A 24,970-nucleotide genomic window follows, 5' to 3' on the forward strand; every position below is an offset into this window, starting at 1 on the left:
CCATCACTCTTAGGAGACTGCAGTATCGCCTTTCGGATTCTAGCCGGTTTGCTACCCCATAAAAATTTAGATATTGTCCTTTCTAATTTATCAATAAAAGATTTAGTGATAAGTATAGGGACGTGCTGGAAAAGATACAGGAATTTGGGTAGGACGACCATCTTGACCAGATTTATTCGGCCCACGAGGGATAGCGGTAAAACTGACCAGCGGTCAAAATCTCTTTCAGCTTTCTCAACCAGAGGCAGAAAGTTTGTGTGGAACATATCAGATAAGGGTGTTGTGATAAAGACGCCGAGGTAGCGAAACCCGTCCTCTGCCCATTTGAATGAGGTCAAAGAGCGTGGGAGCTGCTTAGCCAATGAGTTAATCGGTAATAGCTCACTCTTTTGGTAGTTAAGTTTATAACCAGAATACGCGCCAAACTGAGTTTCTATTTGAAGCTTTTCACTCTAGCATATTTAAGATCCTGTCTTAACTAGTTCTATATTGCTGAAAAATCTGTTTTAAGTTACAGGTGCACAACCTTTTATCCGACAGCCTTGGGACCAGACACTTTTCGTAATTCGGAATTTGTCGGCCTTCGTAAATGGAAATTTTTTAGCGTAGATTTTAATGGCTGGCTCAGTGGTAGAGTGCTCGGCTCATATCCGCAAGGTCGCGAGTTTGCGCCTTGATCCCGGCAGTTCCTCGGTCGCGAGTTTGAGTCTTCAATGTAGTTTTTTCTTGCAGAATAAATGTCTGTATGAAATGCAGTGTGTTGAATGAATTCCTGAATTTGTAAATGTGACCGCAGCATTGAATCACCTCCCGCACTCATGTCACCCTAGCGGGGGCTAAGGCGATATTTTCACACTCTTATATCCGTGTACAGCAGAGGCGACGTGCGTTTGGCGCCAAACTTGAGCTTTGGTGTGCAGACGACATCCTGGAAAAAATGTCCGGTTTCTTCCAGATAGGTGATATACCCTCCCGGGCAATATACCCTCCACTTCTCTTTTATGAAGGGGATTTAGTTCCCCTTTCGTCGAGGACCGACCAGAGGTTCCGCTGTCACCTCTGCGGGCCGCCCTCGGTGAACGCTCACTCAACTTTGTCTTGGGATTCCTACTCTCCCGCGCAATGTACCCTCACCTTCTCTTTTATGAATGGGGATTTAGTTCCCCTTTCTTCGAGGACCGACCGGAGGTTCCGCTGTGACCTCTGCGGGCCGTCCTCGGTGAACGTCCTGTCTCCCTGTCCCTGGGATAGCAGGGGGCGATCAAACAGCACAATACCCCCCTCCCCCTCCAACTCAAGAGGAATCCGCTCCCCGATGGGCCGCTACGGCGACAAGTGGCAGTTCTCCCACAGCCCGAGCTGCGCCACCCCAAGAACAAGACGCACCTTGCACACCATCAGCTTCTGCCCGTTCCTCTGGAGTTGGAGCGGGGCTGGGCTGGAGTTGCTGATCTGGGATCTCCGTGCTTGCAGTGGGCCTGGGAGTCGGTGTCCCGATGAGGGGGCACAGCTAGGGCTGTGGGCGAACTGCCACTTGTCGCCGTAGCGGCCCATCGGGGAGCGGCTTCTGGTGGCCCTGATGTCTCCGGCCAGTTTGCAGTTTTCCTCTGGAGTTGGAACGGGGCTGGGCTGCTGCTGGCTGTGGGTCTCTGGGATCTCCGTGCTTGCAGTGGGCCTGGGGGTCGGTGTCCCGTTGGTCCTGGCGTCTCCGGTGACTGGCACTGACCTGCTGGCATCACCGACGTGAAGACAGTGCAAAGCCCCCGCGCCGGTGCAATGGGCGGGGAGCTGGAGAGGGGAGGGAAGGGGTCACACACATGGCTGGGAAGCAGAGGGGTATAGGTGGGGTGAAACTGAAGGGAGAGACAATCTGCTGCTCCCTGCCCGCTGAGTTAAAAAGTTCCCACGCAAGACTCACGATACACTGTGTATCGTGAGTTTACCGTGGGAACTTTTTAACTCAGCGGGCAGGCAGCAGCATATTGTCAATTATTAACCCTCCCGCGGAATATACCCTCACCTTCTCTTTTATGAATAGGGATTTAGTTCCCCTTTCTTCGAGGACCGACCGGAGGTTACGCTGTCACCTCTGCGGGCCGCCCTCGGTGAACGTTTTCAAGGACCTTTCTTCAAGGACCGAAAAAATGTCCGCTATTCGGAGGTTTTCGTTATTTGGATCGTCGGATAAAAGGTTGTGCACCTGTAGTACCTTATTGTTATCTGTAGACTATCTGCAGATAGTTACTATTATTGTCTAAACATTTCCTTACACCTGGGATAGAGGGTGTTGTTTGAGATTCAGAATTGGTACTACAGGTACCGTTGCCACCACTTCAAACTGAAAATGGTAAAGGCAGCTTTGCAAGTATCTGAACAGCTAACAGATCACAGAAGGTTCAAGAATCAGATCGCAATTCCATTGGCCTGACACTAGAAAGAATTCAATATAATTACAGCTTTGGCCAAACAGTTATAATGATTACAATGAGTTGCTGCAAAAATATACAACTGGCGGTTTGTATAATTATAGTTTAAAATTACTTTATAATTGATGAAAGACAGTGACTGTCCCAGTACATTGGAAACATTTTAAACAGGTTATTTGTTCTCTTCTAAAATATGTCTCTATCAGACATGATGCCCCCACTATATATACAACTTGTGTGTGACATAATCCAGATTACTTATTATGTGAAAATTACCTTCACATGCATTTTTTAAAATATTATTGTATCAATGATGGAACTATTCAAAAAAGACCAGGATAGTAATAATATGAGAGATGAAGTATGGAGGTGTGTTCAGGAGGAACTCCTTGACAAGTATTTGGAACAGGTGCAGGCAGAGGGGATTAGTTTAACTTGGTGCATTGTTCAGCACAGATATTGTAGGCTAAAGGGCCTGTTCGTGTGCTGTACTGTCTATGTACGAGGAAGGAAGCCTTGCAAGACTTGATTCTGGACAAGGAGGTAAGCCATGTAGAGCAGATATTGGTGGGGAAATATTTAGGGAATAGTCATCATAATAGCAGAATACTTAGAATAGCATAAGGAAAACATAAACAAATTGACGAAGAGCCAGTTTCAATGAGTTGAGAATAGATCCGGCCTAGGTAGAATTGGAAACTGGAGATATTTTCCTTGGAACACAGGATGTTGATAGGAGATCTGAGAGATTTATTTTAAATCATTCAGGCACTGGACAGATTATTTAGAAAGAACTGTTCTCTTGATAGAAGGATCAAGAACCAGAGAACGTAGAATGAAAAGCCATCAATGGTAAGGAGATACATTTTTATGTTGTTAGAATCTGGGGGGCACTATCTGTGGGGATTCAAGCATGGCAGTCAAAGGGGAAATGGGTCAGTACTTTATAATTGATGAATGAAAAAGAATGATTTTCAGTTCAGTTCAGTTTAATTTATTGTCACGTGTGCCGAGGTGCAGCGAAAAGCTTTTGTTGCGTGTTATCCAGTAGACTAGGATGGAAGTGTGGGGCCAGCTGTATTGTCCTTGAACAGAGAAAACAAACACTTCATAGACTCTGTGTTCAAGAAGGAACTGCAGATGCTGGAAGATCGAAGGTACACAAAAATGCTGGAGAAACTCAGCGGGTGCAGCAGCATCTATGGAGCGAAGATAGATGCTGCTGCACCCGCGGAGTTTCTCCAGCATTTTTGTGTAACTTCATAGTCTCTTCTAGTTCTGTAATCTATAGCCTGGAGTCAGGTTTTTACAGACTGTCATTTGTCATTTTTACAGCATTAAAAAGTCATTATTAATATCCATAAAGCCATTTGAAACAGTGCTTGAATAAGAAGTAATTACGTGATTTAATTAGAGCAGGCTCCTTCATTTAATGATATTCCGTTTCTGAAACAATGGACAGTAGGAGTCTCATTTCCCATGTTTGTAACACCCCCTTTGAAATCAGTGATCTCAGGAAAGCAACACTGAAGCATTAGACCACAATAAAACCAACACTCTTCCAACAGATGGGAAGTGTCAGTAAGCAGTAAGTGGGTGGCGCAGTAATGGGAGAGGAATGGCAGTCCTAAATGAGGAACAAAGGAACCTTTGCTTTTGAAGAACAAATCAAGTGGGAGGTAGTCTCCTCATGCAAAAACTGCTAACGGAAGGAAGATGTCGACACGGGTACACGTCAACATGGGAAAATTACCCTCTATCAAAGCCAGCAGTTGCTAAAGCTGCATCATGCAGCCAAAAGCCCCTTGCAGATGAGAATGCAAAGGGGGCATTGATCAAACTTGCAGCTTCCCCACGATGCAGAAGAGCTTTTTTTCCACTTCTCCAATGCCGCTATAAGCAGCAAAGTGTTGTATAGGGCTTATGTCAGTATGGCCTGTAGGCATCCACACACATAAACACAGGCTCATTCAGACTCATTCACACACACACACACACAGACTCATTCACATACACACACACAGACTCATTCACATACACACACACACACACACACAAACACAAAAACACACACACACACACAGACTAATTCACACACACACACACACGCGCACACACACACACACACACACATTCACACACACACTCACCCAATACTAAAATGCTAAGTAACTTCAGATCGTGTTGAATATACAGTGTATAAAACAAATGTTTAAAGCCTCCTGTAGAGGCTGCTGGTGCTGAAGCAAAAACGTGCTTTGAATAACATCCAACAAACACACTCACCATAGACAGAGCAGTGATCCTCTCACTTCCTCCATCTGGCAGAGACTGAGTGAGCCACGACACTTCCGGGTTTTATAGTTCCTCCCCCTGCCGCCAGCGGGGGCAGCAGAGAGAAAGGCAAAATTTATTAAAACATTAATACCTCTCTGATTTTTAATCGATGGGAAAAATCGTCCAGTCCAGTCCGGCGGAGGGGGCTCTGAGCGAGGTGGCCAAATATGACGGCCATAAGTGGCGGCATTCTCTTGGAAATCACATCACAGGAAGTCAAAAGCGGTCAAGATCTTACTTTTAGTAATATAGATACAGTACATGATAACGGAGTAATGTTTAGTGCAAGGTAAAGGACTTTGCTGGCTTTACCTTGCACTAAACATTATTCCCTTATCATGTATCTATCTATACACTGTAAATGGATCGATTGTAATCATTAATTGTCTTTCTGCTGACTAGATAGCATGCAACAAAAGCTTGAACTGTACTTTGATACACATGACAACATACAAAACTAAAACTAAATAGTTCTTCACTACTTGCCTGATGCTCGTGTATTTCAAGAACAAGCTGCACTTGGAGTTGAGCAGACTCATTTAAAATTCCTGGAATGATAAAAGTCATGAGCTAGGTGCACATGCATGTGCACAAGTTGTAGGGTTCACCCTAAACACTCATATAAACACAAGGTCATGCTAACACTCAGGCGAGTAGCTAATCACAAAGATGAAGCCATCTTTTTAATCAGCCAGAAAGAGAAGTTTATTTAAAGTAAGCTTCCCTCCAACAGTTGTTTATAACTTTTATATATTATTCAAAACGTGTTTGTTATGGCAGGAATAATCAGTTGGATAGAGAAACGTTTTCTACCTTGTACCTGATGGTACTATTAAATGGTATATATTGTTTGCATTGAACAGCCTTGTTAATCGCATAACAATAGAATCAATGCAGCAACAATAATCAAATGCTTTAAAACGTGTTGTATTTTTGTATTCGTGAGAATGTGTTCTCATTCTCATATAGACGCAGGGCAGCCTGAGCAGAATGCAGATCTCACTTGAAGACGTGTGCAATTTGCTACACATACAGTCATGGGTGACTGAATTATCTAACCGATCTCGAGCTTTGATCTTTCTGATTCCACTCTTCTTGTTTGTTTATGTGGGCAAAACAATCTGATAAGCCAGCAACAACTGTAAAGCATTCCTTCTGTGCTGCTCGATCTATCGCCTTGTACTTGTGTGCTCACCACCCAGCCAACGTAGTGATCAAATCACTAACCTGGTTTATTTAGGTTAAAACGATAATCTATAATGTAGGTATGAATATATATATATATATAAGATATATAGGGTGGCGCAGCAGTAGAGTTGCTGCCTTACAATCCTTTCAGCGCCAGAGACCCAGGTTCGATCCTGACTACGGGTGCTGTCTGTACTGAGTTTGTATGTTCTCCCCATAACTGCGTGGTTTTTCTCCGATTACCTCCCACACTCCAAAGGCGTGTGAAGACCAAAGAACAGATTTGTAGGTTAATTGACTTTCTATAAATATAAATTGTCCCTAGTGTGTGTAAGATAGTATTAGTGTGCGGGGATTGTTGGTCGGCGCTGACTCAGTGGGCCATGCTGTGTTTCTAAACTCTAAACAAAAAATAAGAGATTATACAATATCACAATTTAATCACAATGATAGAGTGTGATTAGAATTCACGCTCTGAATTCTCAGATTGGAAGTGCAAGTCATCCTGTGAGAGCTAACATGGCAGAATCCTTCCTTCGTACACCAGCATAGAATCAAAAGCTAATTTTCCACATGGAATTCCTTTGCAAAGTCCATGTTACAACTGGTGAATAAACTTGAGTTCCAGCAAACCAGGCATGAAATTTGAACGATGTACTTGAGAATCAGTTGCATAGGAGTCTATTTCCTTTTGTTAGCTACTGTATATCCTTATTTCTTTTAGGCAGCTTACCATCTTTAGGTTTCAACGTTTTGTATCATTTATCCATTTTTCAGTCACTGTAAGGCCAACATTTATGCTAGTTCATAGTTTCCCTTGCAAATCTGGACATGAAGTTATGTAGCGGTGTTCTGGGCCTGGAATGATTGGCTTGCTTTGACCACAACCATTCTCCTTTGTGTGAGATGTGATGCCAACCATCAGAGTATTTTTCCATTTAATTCCCGATGACTCCAGCTTTACCAGGATTCCTTGCTGCCACATTTGATCAAATGCCTTCTTGGTGCCAAGGCCAGCCATTCCTACCTGACCTCTGGAATTCCGTTTTTTAGTCCCAACATTGTAAGTAAGTGCTGCTTGACTGCACTGTCCACAATGCTCACCATTACTTTGTGAATGATTGAATGGAGACTGACTGGGCGGTATTTAGCCAGATTAGGTTTATCCCTAATCCCTTAAATCGTTCCTTGATTATATAATTAAGTAATAATCCTTGGTTAAATAATTCCAATTAACTGAATTTTGTAACGCACCACCTTTCTCTTTAATCTGTGGGTACCAAGAAAGCACTGCCCAAAAGAGAGTCACAGACAACATTTAATAAGTGTATAAATGAGCACTTGATTCCCTAGCAGCAGAAAGCTACTGAGGTGCAAAGTGCTGAAAGATGGAATTAATTCAGATGGGTGCCACTGAAGTGCAACCATGCAGGGCGACAGAAGAAATACAAAATTATTCCACTAATGGCAATTGAGGCGAGGTAAACATCAACATTAATTGTTGATTAACATCACCCATTCCTTCTATCTAGAGGTGCTGCTTGTCCCGCTGAGTTACTGCAGTATTTAGTGTCTGTCTTCGGTGTAAACCCCTTCCTGAACATTCAACCTTAGTTGATGCATATTTGTTAATCAAAACTGCTGTAGAAAATTAGGAGTGTTTCCATGGATTTATGCCCCTGTCCCACTAAGGAAACCTGTACGGAAACCTCTGGAGACTTTGTGCCCCACCCAATGTTTCCGTGTGGATCCCGGCGGTTGCAGGTGGTTGCCGGAGGTTTCAGGTAGTGGAAGCAGGTAGGGAGACTGACAAAAACCTTCGGGAACCTCCAAAGGTTTCCGTTCAGGTTTCCTAAGTGGGACAGGGGCATTATAGGTCACAGTGTACCACTGAACCTGGCTGGAAGTTCTAAATAACCTACTCTGTACTATTTCCCTATATGGACATGATGGGGAAATCTCATCATTTTCAGATGGAACAGTTTTGATACTGACTACTGTTGCCATGTCAACTGATGCTTGATTATTAATCCACTTCTAATAGAATGCTTGTTATGAACTGATGCAAGATCTCACTCCCATTGTGGTTTAAGCAGACACATTCCTTGGGACACTTGCAACAGTAACCACAGTGAGGAACGATTGAAGACTCTGATCTTGTTGAGGAATCTATCACAGCTTATTACAATTTCCCCTTTGATCTGGAGAATCCATCAAAGATTTAAGTCAACCAAAATTAAATAACAAGGGTCACATGTCTACACACATCATTAACATTACTGCCAACTGGGTCTGAGTATCTTGTGTTTAAACCGGATAGACGTTGGGTTAAAATTAATGTGCTGGTATGTCATTTACTTGTGAACAAAATGTGTGCATCTGTTTACATTGTAGCAAGCATGGGATGTATAGTCATGTTGGAAGTGCTCATGAAGCTTTGATTGAATGTGTTTAACGTACGTCAAACAGGTGTGACCTTTGAAGAGTCCAATGATCTCTCTCTACTTCACCCAGCATTATAAATTATACCGTGACTGGTTGACATGTCCTAAATGAGGCTGTTATTACGTAACACACAAAGTGCTGGAGTAATTCAGCAGGTAGAGGAGCATCTCTGGGGGAGATAGATAGGCAACGTTTTAGATCGGGCCCCTTCTTCAGACTCAGGTTGTTATTTAAGAAGGAACAGCAGAAGCTGGAAAATCGAAGGTAGACAAAAGTTGTGGAGAAACTCAGCGGGTGCAGCAGCATCTATGGAGCGAAGGAAATAGGCAACGTTTCGGGCCGAAACGTTGCCTATTTCCTTCGCTCCATAGATGCTGCTGCACCCGCTGAGTTTCTCCACCACTTTTGTCTACCTTCAGGTTGTTATTTGTTGGATCAGGTATCAAAAATGTTTTATCAACAAAATAAAAAGCAGTAGTTTCTTCAACTCTAATATGTTAATATTAAAGCCCCCAATCTGGCAGGTCTGTATTAAACAATCGAATTAGGTGATTTTAAAAGTAGTTGATGTGTGTTTATCGCAGTTTTAGAGTAAGTCTCCATTGCATTGTCAAACATAATGTGTCCATGTTCTCCAGAGATGTTGTCTGACCCGCTGAGTTAATCCAGCACTTTGTGTCTTCATTTGTTTTACTATCAGTTGGAGGAGACATATTATGTTGAACTTGGGAGTTAATTATCGTTATCATTATCATTATCATCCTTTATTGTCATCTTGCAAAGCAATAGTTGTACAGTGCAAAATGAGAAGACGTTTCCCAGGGAATACCGGAGCATCGCACATAAAAACTTAAACATTTCACGCATAAAAAGAAAAAAAAAGAAAAAAGAATTCCCCTTCAAAATAGACGCATACACCTGAGAGGCAGATATGAGCTTAGTTTAGCACCACATTAGAAAGATGGATGATGTATCATTCACACAAAATCTACTTTTGTTTTTGTAATTTTGATACATTCTCGTTCCCATGTTACGCACTAAACCTGGGATGCGAATATAGGTGGTTGGTTGAGTTTGGATGCACCACCAAATTATCCGTTACAAGATAACATTGTCATCAGGCAGTCAGGCAAGAGGGGGTTCAAATCAAAATTAACTGCACCACAAACAAACCAAAAAAGAGTAAAAGTCCTCAAAGCTTCTACTTAATCAATTTCAAGTAGCAGGCCAGCAGCTCCGAGTCCATCTCAGGCACTTCACGAGGTGTGTGATGACAACAACATATAGATTAAGTAGCACTTTCAGATGTGAAACACCCCAAGGCTTTTCATGAAAGCAATTATTGAACAAAACTTGGCGAATGCTGGAGCTGAGGTAAATGGAGATGAAAATATATTTCGTGTCCATTCACCTCAGTGTTGCGGTAGAAGCATTTGCGAAGCCGTTGCTATGGATGCACGCTTAAAGAACAGCACAAAGTCAAGCAAATGTCAGAAAATTGCCATTAATATAATACATGTAACAGAAACTAGTCTCTGTAGAACTGACACTTAAATTGATGCTGTTGTCACTCTTCTAATCCTCCGTTATTGGGTTGTTGCTTGGATACCACAATAGGGCATTTATAGAGTTGCGTGTTGGAGCTGGAGTCAGCTAGTGAAATTAACAGCAAATAGCTTTTGCTTATCTTAGTGAAAAAATAGCTTTAAAACGATATTCATATCAAAATTACTGGAGGATCCTGTTAGATTTTAGTTTAGTTTAGAGATACAGCGCAGAAACAGGCCCTTCCTCACCATCCACTAACACTATCCTACACACACGAGGGACAATTTACAATTATACCAAGCTAATTAACCTACAAACCTGCACATCTTTGGCGTGTGAGAGATCGCAGAGAAAACCCATGCAGGTCATGGGGAGAACGTACAAACTCCATACAGACAAGCACCCATAGTCAAGATCGAACCCGGGACTCTGGCGCTGTAAGGTACCGCTGCGCCACCGTGCCACTCATGCCTGTAATGCATGAAAACCAGCACCTGCGAAGACTTGTCAATTTATTTGTCTTGTCTTTCGATCAGCGGTATAGCGTGCCACTGCAAATCTCTCCCCTTTGAACTACGTGGGGGCTAGTTTGTGGCCATCAGTTCTGAAGGGAACTGACAATGTAGAACCGCAAAGTGATGGAAGAACTCAGGGGGTCAGGCAGCATCTATGAAGTAAATGGATATGGGGCGTTTCTTCAGACTGAATGTGGTGGGGGGTGGGGGGGGGGGGGATAAGAGCTGCAAGAGAGCTGGGGCCTGGGACAAAGTCTGGCAAGTGATAGGTGAATAAGGGGGGGGGGGGGGGGGGGGGGGGGGGGGGGGGGGGGGGGGGGGGGGGCCCCGGTTGCTGCAAAATTGGTTGGACAAAGACCAGAGATGAAAAGACGAAAAGTGTGAGATAAGGACAGGAGGATCGTTAAATGACAGCTCTCACTTTGCTCAAGTTAAACGTGTGGCCATGGGCACTTACATGGCCCCCAGTTATGCCTGCCTTTTTGTTGGTTACGTGGAACAATCCCTTTTCCAAATGTACACATGCACCATCCCTCAATTTTCTCCACTACATTGAAGATGCTGTCTAACCCACTGAGTTACTCCAGCTTTTTGTGTCCATCTTCGGTTTAAACCAGCATTTGCAGTTCTTTCCCACACTTTACTAGTCAGATCATTACTGTTTTTTTCTGTCTTTCTTTAAGATATCAACGAATGCAGCATGAACCATGGTGGCTGCAAGCACGGCTGTCTTAATACACCAGGAGGCTATCAATGCTCCTGTCCCAATGCTGGCTACAGACTGCACTGGAACAAGAAAGACTGTGTGGGTATGTGATAAATTCTGATCTCTGGCGTCCTCTATTGACACGATTGCAAATAGCAATGCTGTAGCATCACATCAAGGCACATCACAGAAATGTTATTGGATCCACATTGGAGGCAAGTGTCATGTGTCCCAGATAGGACAATGAAATTCTTGCTTGCTGCAGCACAACAGAATATTGTAGGCATAAATACAGAATAGATCAGTGTGTCCATATACCATGGAATATATATATATATATATATACATACACACACACATAAATAACAGATAAAGTGCAAAAGGCTATTAAAGTTCAGATTTTGTTTGAAGTTGTGTTTAATAGTTTGATGGCTGTGGGGAAAAAGCTGTTCCTGAACCTGGATCTTGCAGATTTCAGGCTCCTGTACCTTCTACCTGATGGCAGCGGAGAGATGAGTGTGTGGCCAGGATGGTGTGGGTCCTTGATGATGTTGCCAGCCTTTTTGAGGCAGCGACTGTGATAGATCCCCTCGATGGTGGGGAGGTCAGAGCCGATGATGGACTGGGCAGTGTTTACAACTTTTTGCAGCCTTTTCCGCTCCTGGATGCTCAGGTTGCCGAACCAAGCCACGATGCAACCGGTCAGCATGCTCCAATAGGACCAAGATCTTAGACAAAGTTATACCGTCTACACAGCAACTTTAAAAATGGCCGGGATTTAAAAAACTCACTACAATTTCAAAATTATTCGTATTTGCCCTGTGTAATAGGTATCCATTAGTCGATAGTTTTTCATTATTTGTTATGAGGTGACCTTTCCATAAAATGGGTCATAGTATTCTGAAATTTCTTTGCAATAAATAAAGGAACAAATTCCCTCTGTGTCCATAACATGGAAATATTGGTTATAGAGTCATAGAGTGATACAGTGGGGAAACAGGCCCTTTGGCCCAACTTGCCCACTCCGGCCAACAGGTCCCAGCTACACTAGTCCCACCTTGATCCATATCCCTCCAAACCTGTCCTATCCATGTACCTGTCTAACTGTTTCCTGAACGTTGGGATTGTCCCAGCCTCAAGTACCTCATCTGGCAGCTTGTTCCATACACCCACCACCCTTTGTGGTGAAAAAGTTACCCCTCAGATTCCTATTAAATCTTTTCCCCTTCACCTTGAACAATTGTCCTTCAAAGCACTTTAGATTCCCAATTTCTGGCATTAGAGACTTTTAAAAATCTACCCAATCTATTCATCTCATGACGATCAACCACACACGCATTTCACAGATCACATGCTCATCCAACACACACCGCACATACCAATAGTTTTAAAGTGCCCTAAGTGCTTCATATAGAAAGTTATTTCATTTCATATGTTTATGATTAGTTCCATGATCAGCATTAAAATATGTCAAGCTGGTCCTAGATTCCCCTAATGGCAAGAGACTCTGTGCATCTACCCTCTATTCCTCTCATGATTTTGTACACCTCTATAAGATCACCCCTCATCCTCCTACGCTCCAAGGAATAGAGACCCAGCCTGCTCATTAAGATTATTGTTTATGATTAGTTCCATCAGAGATAGCAAGCAACAAACTTAATGGAAGGGACCTGTGCACTAGTTGTGTGCGAGCATTTAAGAGCTCTTAATGTCAATGTCAACAAATTAATGTCAATAATCAATTTGTCCATGGGCCTGCCTCCACAAGGTCTAGTGGTCGGATCCAGTGGGAAGAGCAGATTGTTGATCAACTTAGACTTGGTTGGGGAGGTATTGAGATTCAGTATCAAAAGGTGGTGTTGGCATGAGGATGATAGCAGCCCCCAAAGAATGAAAGATATGCATTGGAAGACCAAGTCATCCTGGGAGTGGCCACAAATGGTTCCTCCCAGGACAACTTGTCTAAATTCACAAATGAAACTGTGGACAGGGAATAACAACGATGGGCAATAATTTGCACTTGAAATGGCTGTGAATTTTCAGAATAACATAAACTAACTCACAAGTGGTCAGTATTGCATTGCAGTCCATGGTAAGTACGTTTTCAATAGTGTAGTGCAAAACAACACTATTTCTGGTCTAAAATGTGATACCTCTACCTCTTGAATTGTGCAATGCTGTATTTCCCTCTAAGATGTTGCTTTGCAACTCAAAAAGTTGCGTAACAAATCCATTACACTCTGTATCTTCCCACTTAGAGAGAGAGGGCAGTGCATTTCCCACTTGCCACAGGACTATTTAATTCATGAACCATATCTATACAGTCAGACATATCTTGACTCCATCCTATCCCTCTTGGTTAAATCCCTCCCTACCTATGTTCAAGACACCTCAGACACTCTCCGTCGTCTCCGCGCATTCCATTCTCTAGGCCCCCATCCTCTCATCTTCACCATGAACGTCCAGTCACTCTACACCTCCATCCCCCACCGGGATGATCTCAAAGCCCTCCGGTTCTTCCTCGACCGGAGAAGCTACCTATACCCGTCCACTGATACTCTCCTCCGCCTAGCGGAGTTGGTCCTCACCCTCAATAACTTCTCGTTTGTCTCCTCCCATTTCCTCCAGCTACGCCTGCCTCTTTGTCGGGTACGTCGAACAATCCTTGTTCAATACGTACCAGGGCCCCATCCCCGACCTCTACCTCCGTTACATCGACGATTGCTTTGGTGCCACCTCCTGCATCCACACACAACTGACTGACTTCATCCGCTTCACCACTAAATTCCATCCAACACTCAAATACACCTGGACCATTTCCGACACTTCCCTACCATTCCTTGACCTCACTATCTCCATCACAGGTGATAGACTTCTGACCGACATCCACTATAAACCCACTGACTCCCATGGCTATCTAGACTACTCTTCTTCCCACCCTGCTTCCTGTAAGGACTCCATCCCCTACTCCCAATTCCTCCGTCTACGCCGCATCTTCTTCAGGGAACGGGGGTTCCCCTCCCCTACTATAGACAAGGCTCTCACCAGGGTCTCTTCAATACCCTATAACACTGTTCTCTCTCCCCATCCCCCCCACTGGCAACAAGGGAAGATTCCCCCTAGTCCTCACCTTTCACCCCACTAGCCGTCACATACAACAAATAGTCCTCCGTCAGTTTTGCCACCTCCAACGTGACCCCACCACCACTCACCACATCTTCCCATCTCCCCCCCCCCCCCCCCCCCCCCCCCCCCCCCCCCCCCCCCCGTCTGCTTTCCACAAAGACCGCTCCCTCCGTAACTCCCTTGTCAATTCTTCCCTTCCTTCCTGCACCACCCCCTCCCCGGGCACTTTCCCTTGCAACTGCAAGAGGTGCTACACTTGTCGCTTTACCTCCCCCCTCGATTTCATTCAAGGACCTAAGCAGCCGTTCCAGATGCAACAGAGGTTCACCTGCATCTCCTCCAACCTCATCTATTGCATCTGCTGCTCTAGGTGTCAGCTGATCTACATCGGTGAGACCAAGTGTAGGCTTGGCGATCGTTTCACCGAACACCTCCGCTCGGTCTGCATTAACCAACCGGACCTCCCGGTGGCTCAGCATTTCAAGTCCCCCTTCCAATTCCGTATCCGACCTCCCTGTCCTGGGCCTCCTCCATGGCCAGAGTGAGCAACACCGGAAATTGGAGGAAAACACCTCATATTCCGCTTGGGTAATCTGCATCCTCGTGGCATAAACATTGAATTCTCCCAATTCCGTTAGCCCTTGCTGTCTCCTTCCCTTCTTAGCTCTCCCTAGGTGGACCATTGGGGACTAAATGGAATAGTTTGTAACATTGTCGGCACCCTATATGTGGTGACTCTTTGCATAAAACTTGTGTAAAGAAACTCACTGTGACATGTCATATGGGATAATAAAATATCATTCATTCATTCATTCAATTTAGAGTAAAGTCACTTTGAGTGTCCAAGCTACTGTACTTTCCAACTGTGTTGTACATTGTCTTGCAGTAAAATACTTATATGACTACTCCATTTTCCAGCCGTATCTACCCACTGCTGACACATTGCACTCGGCAGTAAAAGTCAATATCAGGCTCTGACCCTCTTAAATCAAACTCCTCCCCTGCTCCCCTTTTACCTTCCTCATTTATTTCTTCCTTAAATCTATTTTTGATATGTAATGTCGGAGTAACCACTTAAAGTAACACAATCAATTTTAACCTGTAAATGTCTAAATAAAAGTCAACAACATAGAAATGCAAAAGGGACCCCACTCTTCCACAAGAAGCATGCATCCACTTTGGTGGCAAGAACAGGAACAGCAGATTATTATCTGAATGGTGTCAGAATTTCATTGGCCTGTCAGGGACACATGACAATAAACTCTCTTGACTTGACTTGACTTGATTAGGAATAAGGGAGGTGCAACGAGACCTGGGTGACCTTGTACATCAGTCACTGAAAGTAAGCATGCAGATACAGCAGGCAGTGAAGAAAGCTAATGACATGTTGGCCTTCATTGCAAGAGGATTTGTGTATCGGAGCAAGGAGGTCCTACTGCAGTTATACAGGGCCCTGGTGAGAGTATTGTGTACACTTTTGGTCTCCCATCTCTTCTATCTCTGTCCTACCCACTCCCTTGACATCAGTCTGAGGAAGGATCTCAACCCGAAACGTCACCCATTCTTTCTCTCCAGAGATGCTGCCTGTCCAGCTGAGTTACTCCACCTCCTATGTCTTATGTCTTGTTGAAACCGTTGGTTATTATGGAGATTGAAATGAGCTTAGTGCTGCCCTCTTCTGTCCCAACATTCACACTACATACAGAATCATTAGAATTTTAATCCAACTATCTCAGCAGGTATATGATACTGTCAGATCAAGAGTCACACCCTAGATAGACACAAAATGGTGGAGTAACTCAGCGGGGCAGGCAATACTTCTGGAGAGAAGGAATATGTGACGTTTCGGGTAAAGACCCTTCTTCAGACTGAGAGTCAGGGAAAGAAGGGTCTCGACCTGAAACGTCACCCATTCCTTCTCTCCAGAGATGCTGTCTGACCCTCTGAGTTACTCCAGCATTTTGTGTCTATCTTCCGTGTAAACCAGCATCTGCAGTTCCTTCCAACACAAATGTCACACCCTGCTTGAATGACCTTTTGCTGACTTTAATTCTCTGTCAAAATATGTTATAACTAACGCCTAAATTTCCTCCTAGATTTTGCAGATGTGTAAAATGATTTCAATCAATTTTCAGAGGCAGCAAAGTGCCTGCCGGGCTCCAACCCACCTCAAGCACAACTCTCCTGCATCAAGAGTGGGAAGAGAGAGACCTGCTCCCTCAGCTGTGCTTCCAAGGCTCACTTTCAGGCAGGTAGGTATGACTCAAAATCACGAGCAGCACCACTGTTCACTTTCCTGTTTGACAGCGCAGCATTGAGGGAAGTTTGAGCCAAACACAAAGTGCTGGAGGAACTCAGAGGGTCAGGCAGCATCTGTGGATGGTTGATGTTTTGGGTTGGGACCCTTTAGATTGAGGTCTTGATCAGAACACTGAGTGCTGAAGTAACTCAGTGGGTTTGGCAACATTTGTGGAGTGGGTGGATAGTCGACGTTTCGGGTTGGGGCCCTTCTTCACTCTGATGTTTTGGGCAAAACACCAAATGTTGGAATAACAGAAGTGCTGGTCGGGCAGCATCTGAGGGAGGTTTTATGTCTTTCAGATTTTTCCTGGAACATGGTTTGATCATCCAGGACTTCTCCAGTCCTCCAAAAGTAATGGCCACCGGGATACTAATGCCAGTAAACCAGGAATATCACATTCCTTGGTTTAATTACATGGAGATATTTGTTTATTAGTTAATAATGACCATGTTATGGCATGTTTGAATAATGATTAAAAATCATCTGACAATGCGGTTCAAGTCTATTCATTTTACAATTAATGGAGGAAACCGAGTATGAATGTGTTGGGAAAGTAATGGCAGGAACGTGGGGATAATTGGAGACTAGAAGTCATATTATGACACCAGATGTAAATCCAACGAGAGTTAGCAACCCTAATGAATTAGATGTTTTATTTTGTAATTATTTATGAGAATGTCTGATTTCATGAAATATATATAAAAACTTTTCAGAACAATGATAATTTTAACCATCTCACTTGGAATCTCACCCGCCCATAATCCGTCAGAACTCTCTACCATAAGCTCAGATCTTCACGCCCATCCACCGTGATTTGTGAGCTGACTATTTTCTTCCTTTCTGCTGGCCATGTGTTGAAGAAAATTTGATGGCACTAGGCTTTCGAACTGAAAGTGTCTTGTCTAGCCATAGGCAACACATTTAACTCGCCTTAATCCATTGTGGAGAGGAATTTCTGGCCCATGTATTTCACTTATCCATTGGTCTGGAGGAACATGATACAGATTTTGGTTAAACTTTGTTGTTTATCATTGCACCATGTACTTGGGTTTTTAAAGGCTTAAGGGCCTGTCCCACTTTCACGACCTAATTCACGACCTCTGCCGAGTTTGCCCTTGACTCATACTTGCAGCATGGTCGTCACGTGGTCGTAGGAGGTTGTGGAGGTAGGTGGTAGGTAGGTCGTGATGCTAGCCGTAAGTACTTGTGGCATCAAGTGGGTCAGGGCGTTTTTATAGCCTGATGAAAAATATCCACGAGTAAAAAAAGTTGTGAATTAGGTCGTGAAAGTGGGACAGGCCCTTTAGTTTAAAATATAGCTATTTAAGGTTCCTTACTGAACAATAATAAAATCTATCTAATTATATTTGGGAAGAGAAGCACAGTGGACACGAGCATCACAGAATATTGGAGATTGAGAATAATAACTATTTCTCACGTGGACAGTCCAATACAATTCATGACACAAGAGTTTCCCTCAGTGATTTGCTATTACTAAATGTTTATTCCTTTCTCCCTTAATACTGCTTTCCCTCTGCCAGGTTCTGATAACAGTTACACTGTGAGCTGTGGGGCCCCTTTGCGGAGGGCTGGTGCTTATCAGCGACTAAACACCAGCAACACAGGCTGTGTCGGTAAGCACCTGAAAATAAATGCCGCTGAGCTGTGGTATTACGCAAATGTCATGTTGAATTAAAATATTTTCATCAGGAATTGTGTTGGGATTCAGCTTCAACCTTTTTCTTCGTCCGGAGGTGGACATTATAATTTTGGTAGCATGGTCATAGAGTCGCAGCGTGGAAACCTTACGGCCCAGTTTGCCCATGCCGACCAACATGCTGCATCTACACTAATCCCACCTGCTTGCATTTGGCCCATATTCTTCTAGAATCTACATCTATCCTATCCATATACTTGTCCAAATGTGTTTTAAACATTGTGATAGTACCTGCCTCAACTACCTGCTCAGACAGCTCATTCTATGTAACCACCAACCTTTACGTAAAAAAAGCTACACCTCAGGTTCAAATTAAATTGTTCCCCTATGTCTTAAACCTCTGTCTACTGGTTCTTCATTGCCCTACTCTGGGTAAATAACTCTCTACATTTACTCTGTCTATTCCCCTCATGATCCCATACACCTCTATAAGATCATCCATCATTCTCCTGTGCTCCAAGGAATAAAGTCCTAGCATGCTCAACCTCTCCCTTAAGCTCAGGCCTTCGAATCCTGGCAACATCCCTGTAAATCTTCTCGGCACCCTTTGCAGCTCAACGACATCTTTCCCATAACAAGGTGACCAGAGCTGAACACAATAGTCCAAATATGGCATTCACAATGTATTTTCCAACTCTAACATAACTGACCAACTCAATACTCTGTTGAAGGCCAATGTGCCGAAAGCCTTCTTGACCACCCTATCTACTATTGACGCCACTTTCAACAAACTATGTATCTGCACTTCTAGATTGCTCTGTTCTACAACACTGCCCAGAGCCCTGCCATTCACTGTAAAGGTCCTACTCTGGTTTGGCTTCCCAAAATGCAGCACCTCACACTTATCTGCATTGAACTCCATTAACCATTCCTCAGCCCACCTGCCCAACTGATCAAGATCATGCTGTGATTTTCGATAACTATCTTTGCCATCTATGATGCCATGTTATCTGTAAGCTTGCTAATCGTCCATGAAGAAGGACACAAACATGCTGGAGTAACTCAGCAGTTCAGGCAATGCTGTATGTTTTGAGAAAAGGAATAGTTGACGTTTTGGGTCGGAACCCTCCTTCCGACTTGTACGTTCTCATCCAAATTGTTGATATCAACAATAAACATCAAAGTGAGGCATACTATACGTCACGGACCGCCAGTCCCATAAACAACCTTCCGCCACCACCCTCTGCTTCCTTCCATTATGCCAATTCACTTTCTATTCGGCATGCTCTCCCTGGATCCCATGTGATCTAACCTTCCAGAGCAGCCTACCATTCGGAACCTTATGAGATGCCTTGCTAAAGTTCATATTGACAACGCCTACAGCTTTGACCTCATCATCCTTTTTAGTTACTTCTTCAAAGAAAAATTCAATCAGAATCGTTAGATGCAATCTCCCACGTACAAAACCATGCTGACTATCCCTAATCAGTCCCTGCCTACCCAAATGTATATATAAATCTTATCCTTCAGAATACTCTCCAGTAACTTACCTACCACAGATATTAGGCTTGCTGGTCTATAGTTCTCAGGCTTTTCCGTACAACCCTTCTTAAATAGATGCACCACATTAGCCACCCTCCATCCTTCCTGCACCTCGTATCTAATGATGATTTGTATATCTTGACCAGGACGCCTGCAATTTCTTCTCCAGTGTGACTCATCCCCCCCTCCATCCCACTGATGCCAATTGCAGATGTTCCAGATAAGCACCTCTGGCAGAGAGCATACAACAGGAGTGCACCTGGGTCACACGGGTTAATAGGGCGAATATGCTGATCCAATGCAAATTTGTGTCTCAGGAATGCCAATTCACAAATGCGTTCCCATCTTCTGACTTCCGTATGTCCATCATATCGAGTATACATTGAGCAGTAAAATCACTATGAGTAAAAGAGCTCAAAGTGATCAGCTGAGCGAGAATTGCAAATGGAGTTTAATGCAGATTAGCGTGAGATGTAGCATTTTGAGAAGTCAAACCAGAGCAGGACCTTCACGGTGAATGGCAGCATCCTGCGGTGTGTTGTAGTGCAGGGACATAGTTCCCTGAAAGTGGTGTCACGGATAGTTAGGGTGGTTAAAAAAAGGCTTTTGGTACATTGGCCTTCATCAGTCAGGGTATTGAATATAGAAGTTGAGACATTATGTTAGTTGTACAACAGGTCGGTGAGGCTGCATTTGGAGTATTGTGATGTTTGAGTCACTCTGCTATAAGAAGGATGTCATTAACCTGAAAAGAGTGCAGGGAAGATCTACGAGAATGGTGACAGGACATGAGGGTATGAGCTGTCGGGAAAGATTGGACGAACTAAGACTTTGTTCCAGACGGCTGAGGGGTGATCTTATAGAGATGTTTAAAATATATGAGGAATTGATAGGGTGAGTGCACAGAGTCCTTTACCCATGGTAGGGGACTCAAGAACCAGAGGATATAGGTTTGTCAGAGGGGCAGGATTTACTTGGAACCTGAGGGACAATTGCTTTCATTTCAGAGGGTGGTGGTTATATGGAATAAGCTGCCAGAGGGGGTAGTTGAAACAGATACAATAACAACATTTAAAAGATACAGTGCTTGGACAGGTACATGGATAGGAAAGGTTTTGAGGGATATGGACCAAATGCATTCAAATGGGACTACCTTAAATGGTGCATCTTGGTTGGCATGGACGGGTTGGGCTGAAGCGCTTGTTTCATGCAGTGTGACTATGACTACCAAAATACTTGCTGCCACTATTTCTATATCGCACTGATTTTAAGATGTCTGTAATTGCTTTTGCTTTCTTTTAGAGGCTCTAGCTCCCCCAGTCAAACAAAGAGCTTCCTTCAAGATAAAAGATGCCAAGTGTCACCTCCATCCTCGCATTAAAGGAAAGCAGGATAGTGGACATCCAGTTATCACAGGTAGAATGTTTCAGACACCAGTCTTCAGTTTTTCTTCATTTAGTTAATGGAGTTTTCTATTTTTTTCTTCTTCTAAAGCTTTCAACACCTGAACGAGGTCCCATTGGGGGCTGTATTGATCTTCATCTCTTGTGCCGGCTACAGTGTTGGGGTTGCACGATGTAGTTAATTACTGCATTATTAAGTTGCATTCAGAAGGGCTGATTTTCAAAGCTATTGATTCTGTTTCTGTCAGTCACGTCATGTGGAGCATAAGACAGGATGGGGGGGGGGGGGGGGGGGGGGGGGGGGGGAGGAAGAAACAAAGCAAATTGAGTGATGAATGTGCATAAAGATTTTCACAGCCTCGAGATGTTCCAAGATATTTCACAGCCATTAGGTAATTTAGAAGTGTAGTCACAATTGCAGTGTAGGAAAAGCAGCTGCAATTTGTGCAAAGGAGACACAATCAACAATGGAATTATTGTTAGATAGTTGGCAGTTTTGCATTTATTCTTCTTCAAAAACTTTCAACTCGTGTTTGAATTCATTGAATCAACGTATTGTTGATATTCCTGTTACTAAATGCTCTGTACCTGTGTTCTCCGTACACTGCACATGATCCCTTTGAGTGGTGTGTAGGTCTCCATCTCTTGTGCTGGGTACAGTGCTTGGTTTGCATGATGTAATTAGTTACTGCACGCATTATTAATTAGTTACTGTATATTGGTGACAATTGAAGGATCAAACCTACCCAACAAGATGAGGCTAAAGTATGTTCTATTTGTATGTTATAGCACAGTTTGCAGTGTATGCTGATTTTTCTCACCATGCTTACTTTATTTCATTGGCATGTTATGAAGGAGGTGCCTTCCCTTGTACAGACAACTGCCAGGTTACGTTCGTCAACCTAAAGTGTGATTCTTCCAAGAAAGCAAAAGGTCGCCGCACCCGCAACCCTCAAGGCAAAGAGGTGACTCGCATTACACTGGACTTTGAGGCAGAGATAAGAAAGGAAGATATAACAGGTGAATGGTGATTTTTTTTCTGTTAAAGTTTATCTACTATTTGCAAGTTATAATAAAAGGGAATGAAGTTTCCCTGAAACAAACAACGATAAATAGGCTGATATTCAGTGCTGATTTCTGATGAGCTGGTCATGGTAGCAGTAAGCCTGGTACCTTTAAGGGCCTGGCCCACGAGCATGCGACTGCAAGCGGCGAGTGCAACCTAACGTGTTCGCATGAGCCATACGGCCTCGCGGGGCTGGTCCCACTTCGATCGCCGGAGCTGTATGGATTTGTGCGGGGCTGGTCCCGACATCGCGCGGGGCTCTGAAAAACTGACACTGTCAAAGAATCCCGCGCGGCAACGGCCTGTTGGCCCGCAGCCACATTGAGGCCGTACGCAGCATCTCAACGCCGTATGCAGCGTCTTGACGTCGTACGCCTAGCACGTGACGTTGTGCGATTACATCACCGCCCGGCGTGCCGTTGCATGATGACGTAACCGCCCGACGCCGTGCGACGTCCAAATTCAGTCGGCCCGCCTCCTGCCCAGCTGATTAGTGAGTATGATGTCGGGACCAGTCCCGCACAACTCCAGACGGCTCCACGGTTGGAAGTGGGACTGGCCCCGCGAGGCCGTACGCCTCAAGCCACCACGTTAGGTCGCGGTCGCCGCATGTAATCGCAGGCTGGTGGGACAGGCCCTTTAGTCTCTAGTTTATGGAGGACAATGTCAGCTGGATTCCCCTCTCTTGGTAGTTCTCTTCTGCTAGAACTAGAAGTAGCCACAGTAAGTGAGGCCAGTTTAGCCTTGGGGCATCTAATCCATGGACTAAGCAACCTCACACTACCCACCATCTATGCTCGCAGCTAAACAGAGGCAATTTGGAAAGAATGACATTCAAGAAATATGTTAACTAGAAGTGATTGGTTTAGTAGCGAAGAGGGGTTAACATGCCAGCATTCTGTGTAAGGTGTAGAATCAAGGAGCTGCAGATGCTTGTTTATGAAAAAGGACACAAAGTGCTAGAGTAACTCAGTAACTCAGACGATGGGTTTGGCATCATCTCTGGAGGGCATGGATAGGTGACAACTCACTTCTGAAAAAATATCCCAACCCAAAACATCCCCTATCCATGTTTTCCAGGGATGTTGCCTGACCCGTTGAGTTACTCCAGCACTTTTTTTCTCAGCAAAGGCATTTTCGGCTTATTAAAAAACAGAATATGTTGGAAATTCTCAATCCCGAAGAAGTATCTCTGTTCTGAAATATTTATTGCTTCTCTTTCCACAGACGCAGCTTCACCTGCTGGGTGTTTCTAGCACTTTGTTTTATTTCAGATTTCTAACATCTGCAGTTTTTTTAATTGTCAATCCATTATGTTAATTGCATTTGATGTGGTGGCAAGAGGTGGCATAGATGAGGTTGCCCGCACGCATGAGGCTGCCAGCATGCATGAGACTGCCAGCATGCATGAGACTGTCAGCATGCATGAGACTGCCAGCATGCATGAGACTGTCAGCAGCATGAGACTGCACTTTTCACTACTCAAATTGATCACAATTCAGTTCAAAGACAGACAAAGGATGCTGGTTTGAAACTGTTAAATATGATAGCTAATAAACAGAACAGCTTGATGTCTTCGTAACTGCCTCCTTACTTTTTTATATTTAGTCATGGTATCCTGTGGTGGTTGCTTAACACATAATTGATTTATAGTTTATAGTATATTCTGTTTTATGGTGATGAAGTCTGACATTAGAGTTTAGCTTTAAAGCCAAATTCAGGGCGAGTTGACTGAGAAAGATTGGGAAATAGCATTAAAAGACATTGAAGCAGATAAGCAATGACAGTTAGTTCTTAGGAAAATATAACTTTTTAATAGGGAATAAAAACTGCTCTGATAAAGTAGTAGAGCCACGAGTGAGCGTACAGAATACATTAGATTAATAGATGAAATTTACAATGTTGCTTAAGTAAACATGAGCATTTGTAAAGGAGGAAGAGGGCAGGAAGGGCAGAGTTCTTAGAAACTAATCTGCTCGTCTCCAAGATCATGGTTGTCTCCCACCTTAGCACCATTTTCCGGCACTATCCCCATATTTGTTCGTTCCCTTAATGCCCAGAAAGGTGTTTCTGTTGTGATGAGCAAAACTATTCAGCTTCCATGTGGTGGAGAGTTCCAAATGTTCACCACTCTCTCGGTGCTAATACTTGCCCTGATCTCTCAGTCCGATACTGTTAACCCCTTATTCACAAACTGTACCCCCAGTCCTAGATTCCTCAAAGATTTTTGCTCCATTTCCTTGTCAAGCCCTTCAAGAAAATCAAGTACGTTTCACTGAGTTCTCTCATCCTTCTGAATTTTAAAGAATATTTATTCCCAGTTCCATTCAATCTTTCCTCATTCGTCAAACCTGTCATCCCTAGAAGCAGTTTAGTGAAACTTTGTTGTATTTCCTCTATGGAAGGTACATCTCTTCTGAGGAAAGGCTTTGGGATGGCACAGTGGTGTAGCGGTAGAATGGCTGCCTTACAGCACCAGAGACCTGGGCTCGATCCTGACTTGGGGTGATGCCTGTATGCTCTCCCTGTGACCACGTGGGTTTCCTCCCACACTCCAAAGACATACAGGTTTGTAGGTTAATTGACTTCAGTAAAAATTGTAAATTGGCCCTAGTGTGTAGGATAGTGCTAGTGCATGGGGATCACTGGTTGGCGTGGACTTGGTGGGCCGAAGGGCCAGTTTCTGTGCTGCATCTCTAAACGAAACTA

At 43.9% G+C, this 24,970-nt stretch overlaps 1 protein-coding gene across 3 annotated transcripts in view; it reads left to right on the top strand.

Moving 5' to 3' along the window:
* The window catches only part of scube3 (signal peptide, CUB domain, EGF-like 3), a 272,047-nt gene that overhangs the window by 227,471 nt on the left and 19,606 nt on the right, over window positions 1-24,970 (top strand). For all 3 annotated transcript variants that reach the window (XM_055654491.1, XM_055654492.1, XM_055654493.1), the window contains 5 exons: window positions 11,143-11,268; window positions 16,427-16,543; window positions 18,135-18,227; window positions 21,095-21,208; window positions 22,051-22,215. In XM_055654491.1, coding sequence (XP_055510466.1) covers window positions 11,143-11,268; window positions 16,427-16,543; window positions 18,135-18,227; window positions 21,095-21,208; window positions 22,051-22,215 — 615 coding nt within the window. The remainder of the gene's footprint in view (window positions 1-11,142; window positions 11,269-16,426; window positions 16,544-18,134; window positions 18,228-21,094; window positions 21,209-22,050; window positions 22,216-24,970) is intronic.

This window comes from Leucoraja erinacea, chromosome 24, assembly GCF_028641065.1.
Source record: "Leucoraja erinacea ecotype New England chromosome 24, Leri_hhj_1, whole genome shotgun sequence".
In the NCBI taxonomy this organism is placed as follows: Eukaryota; Metazoa; Chordata; class Chondrichthyes; order Rajiformes; family Rajidae; genus Leucoraja; species Leucoraja erinaceus.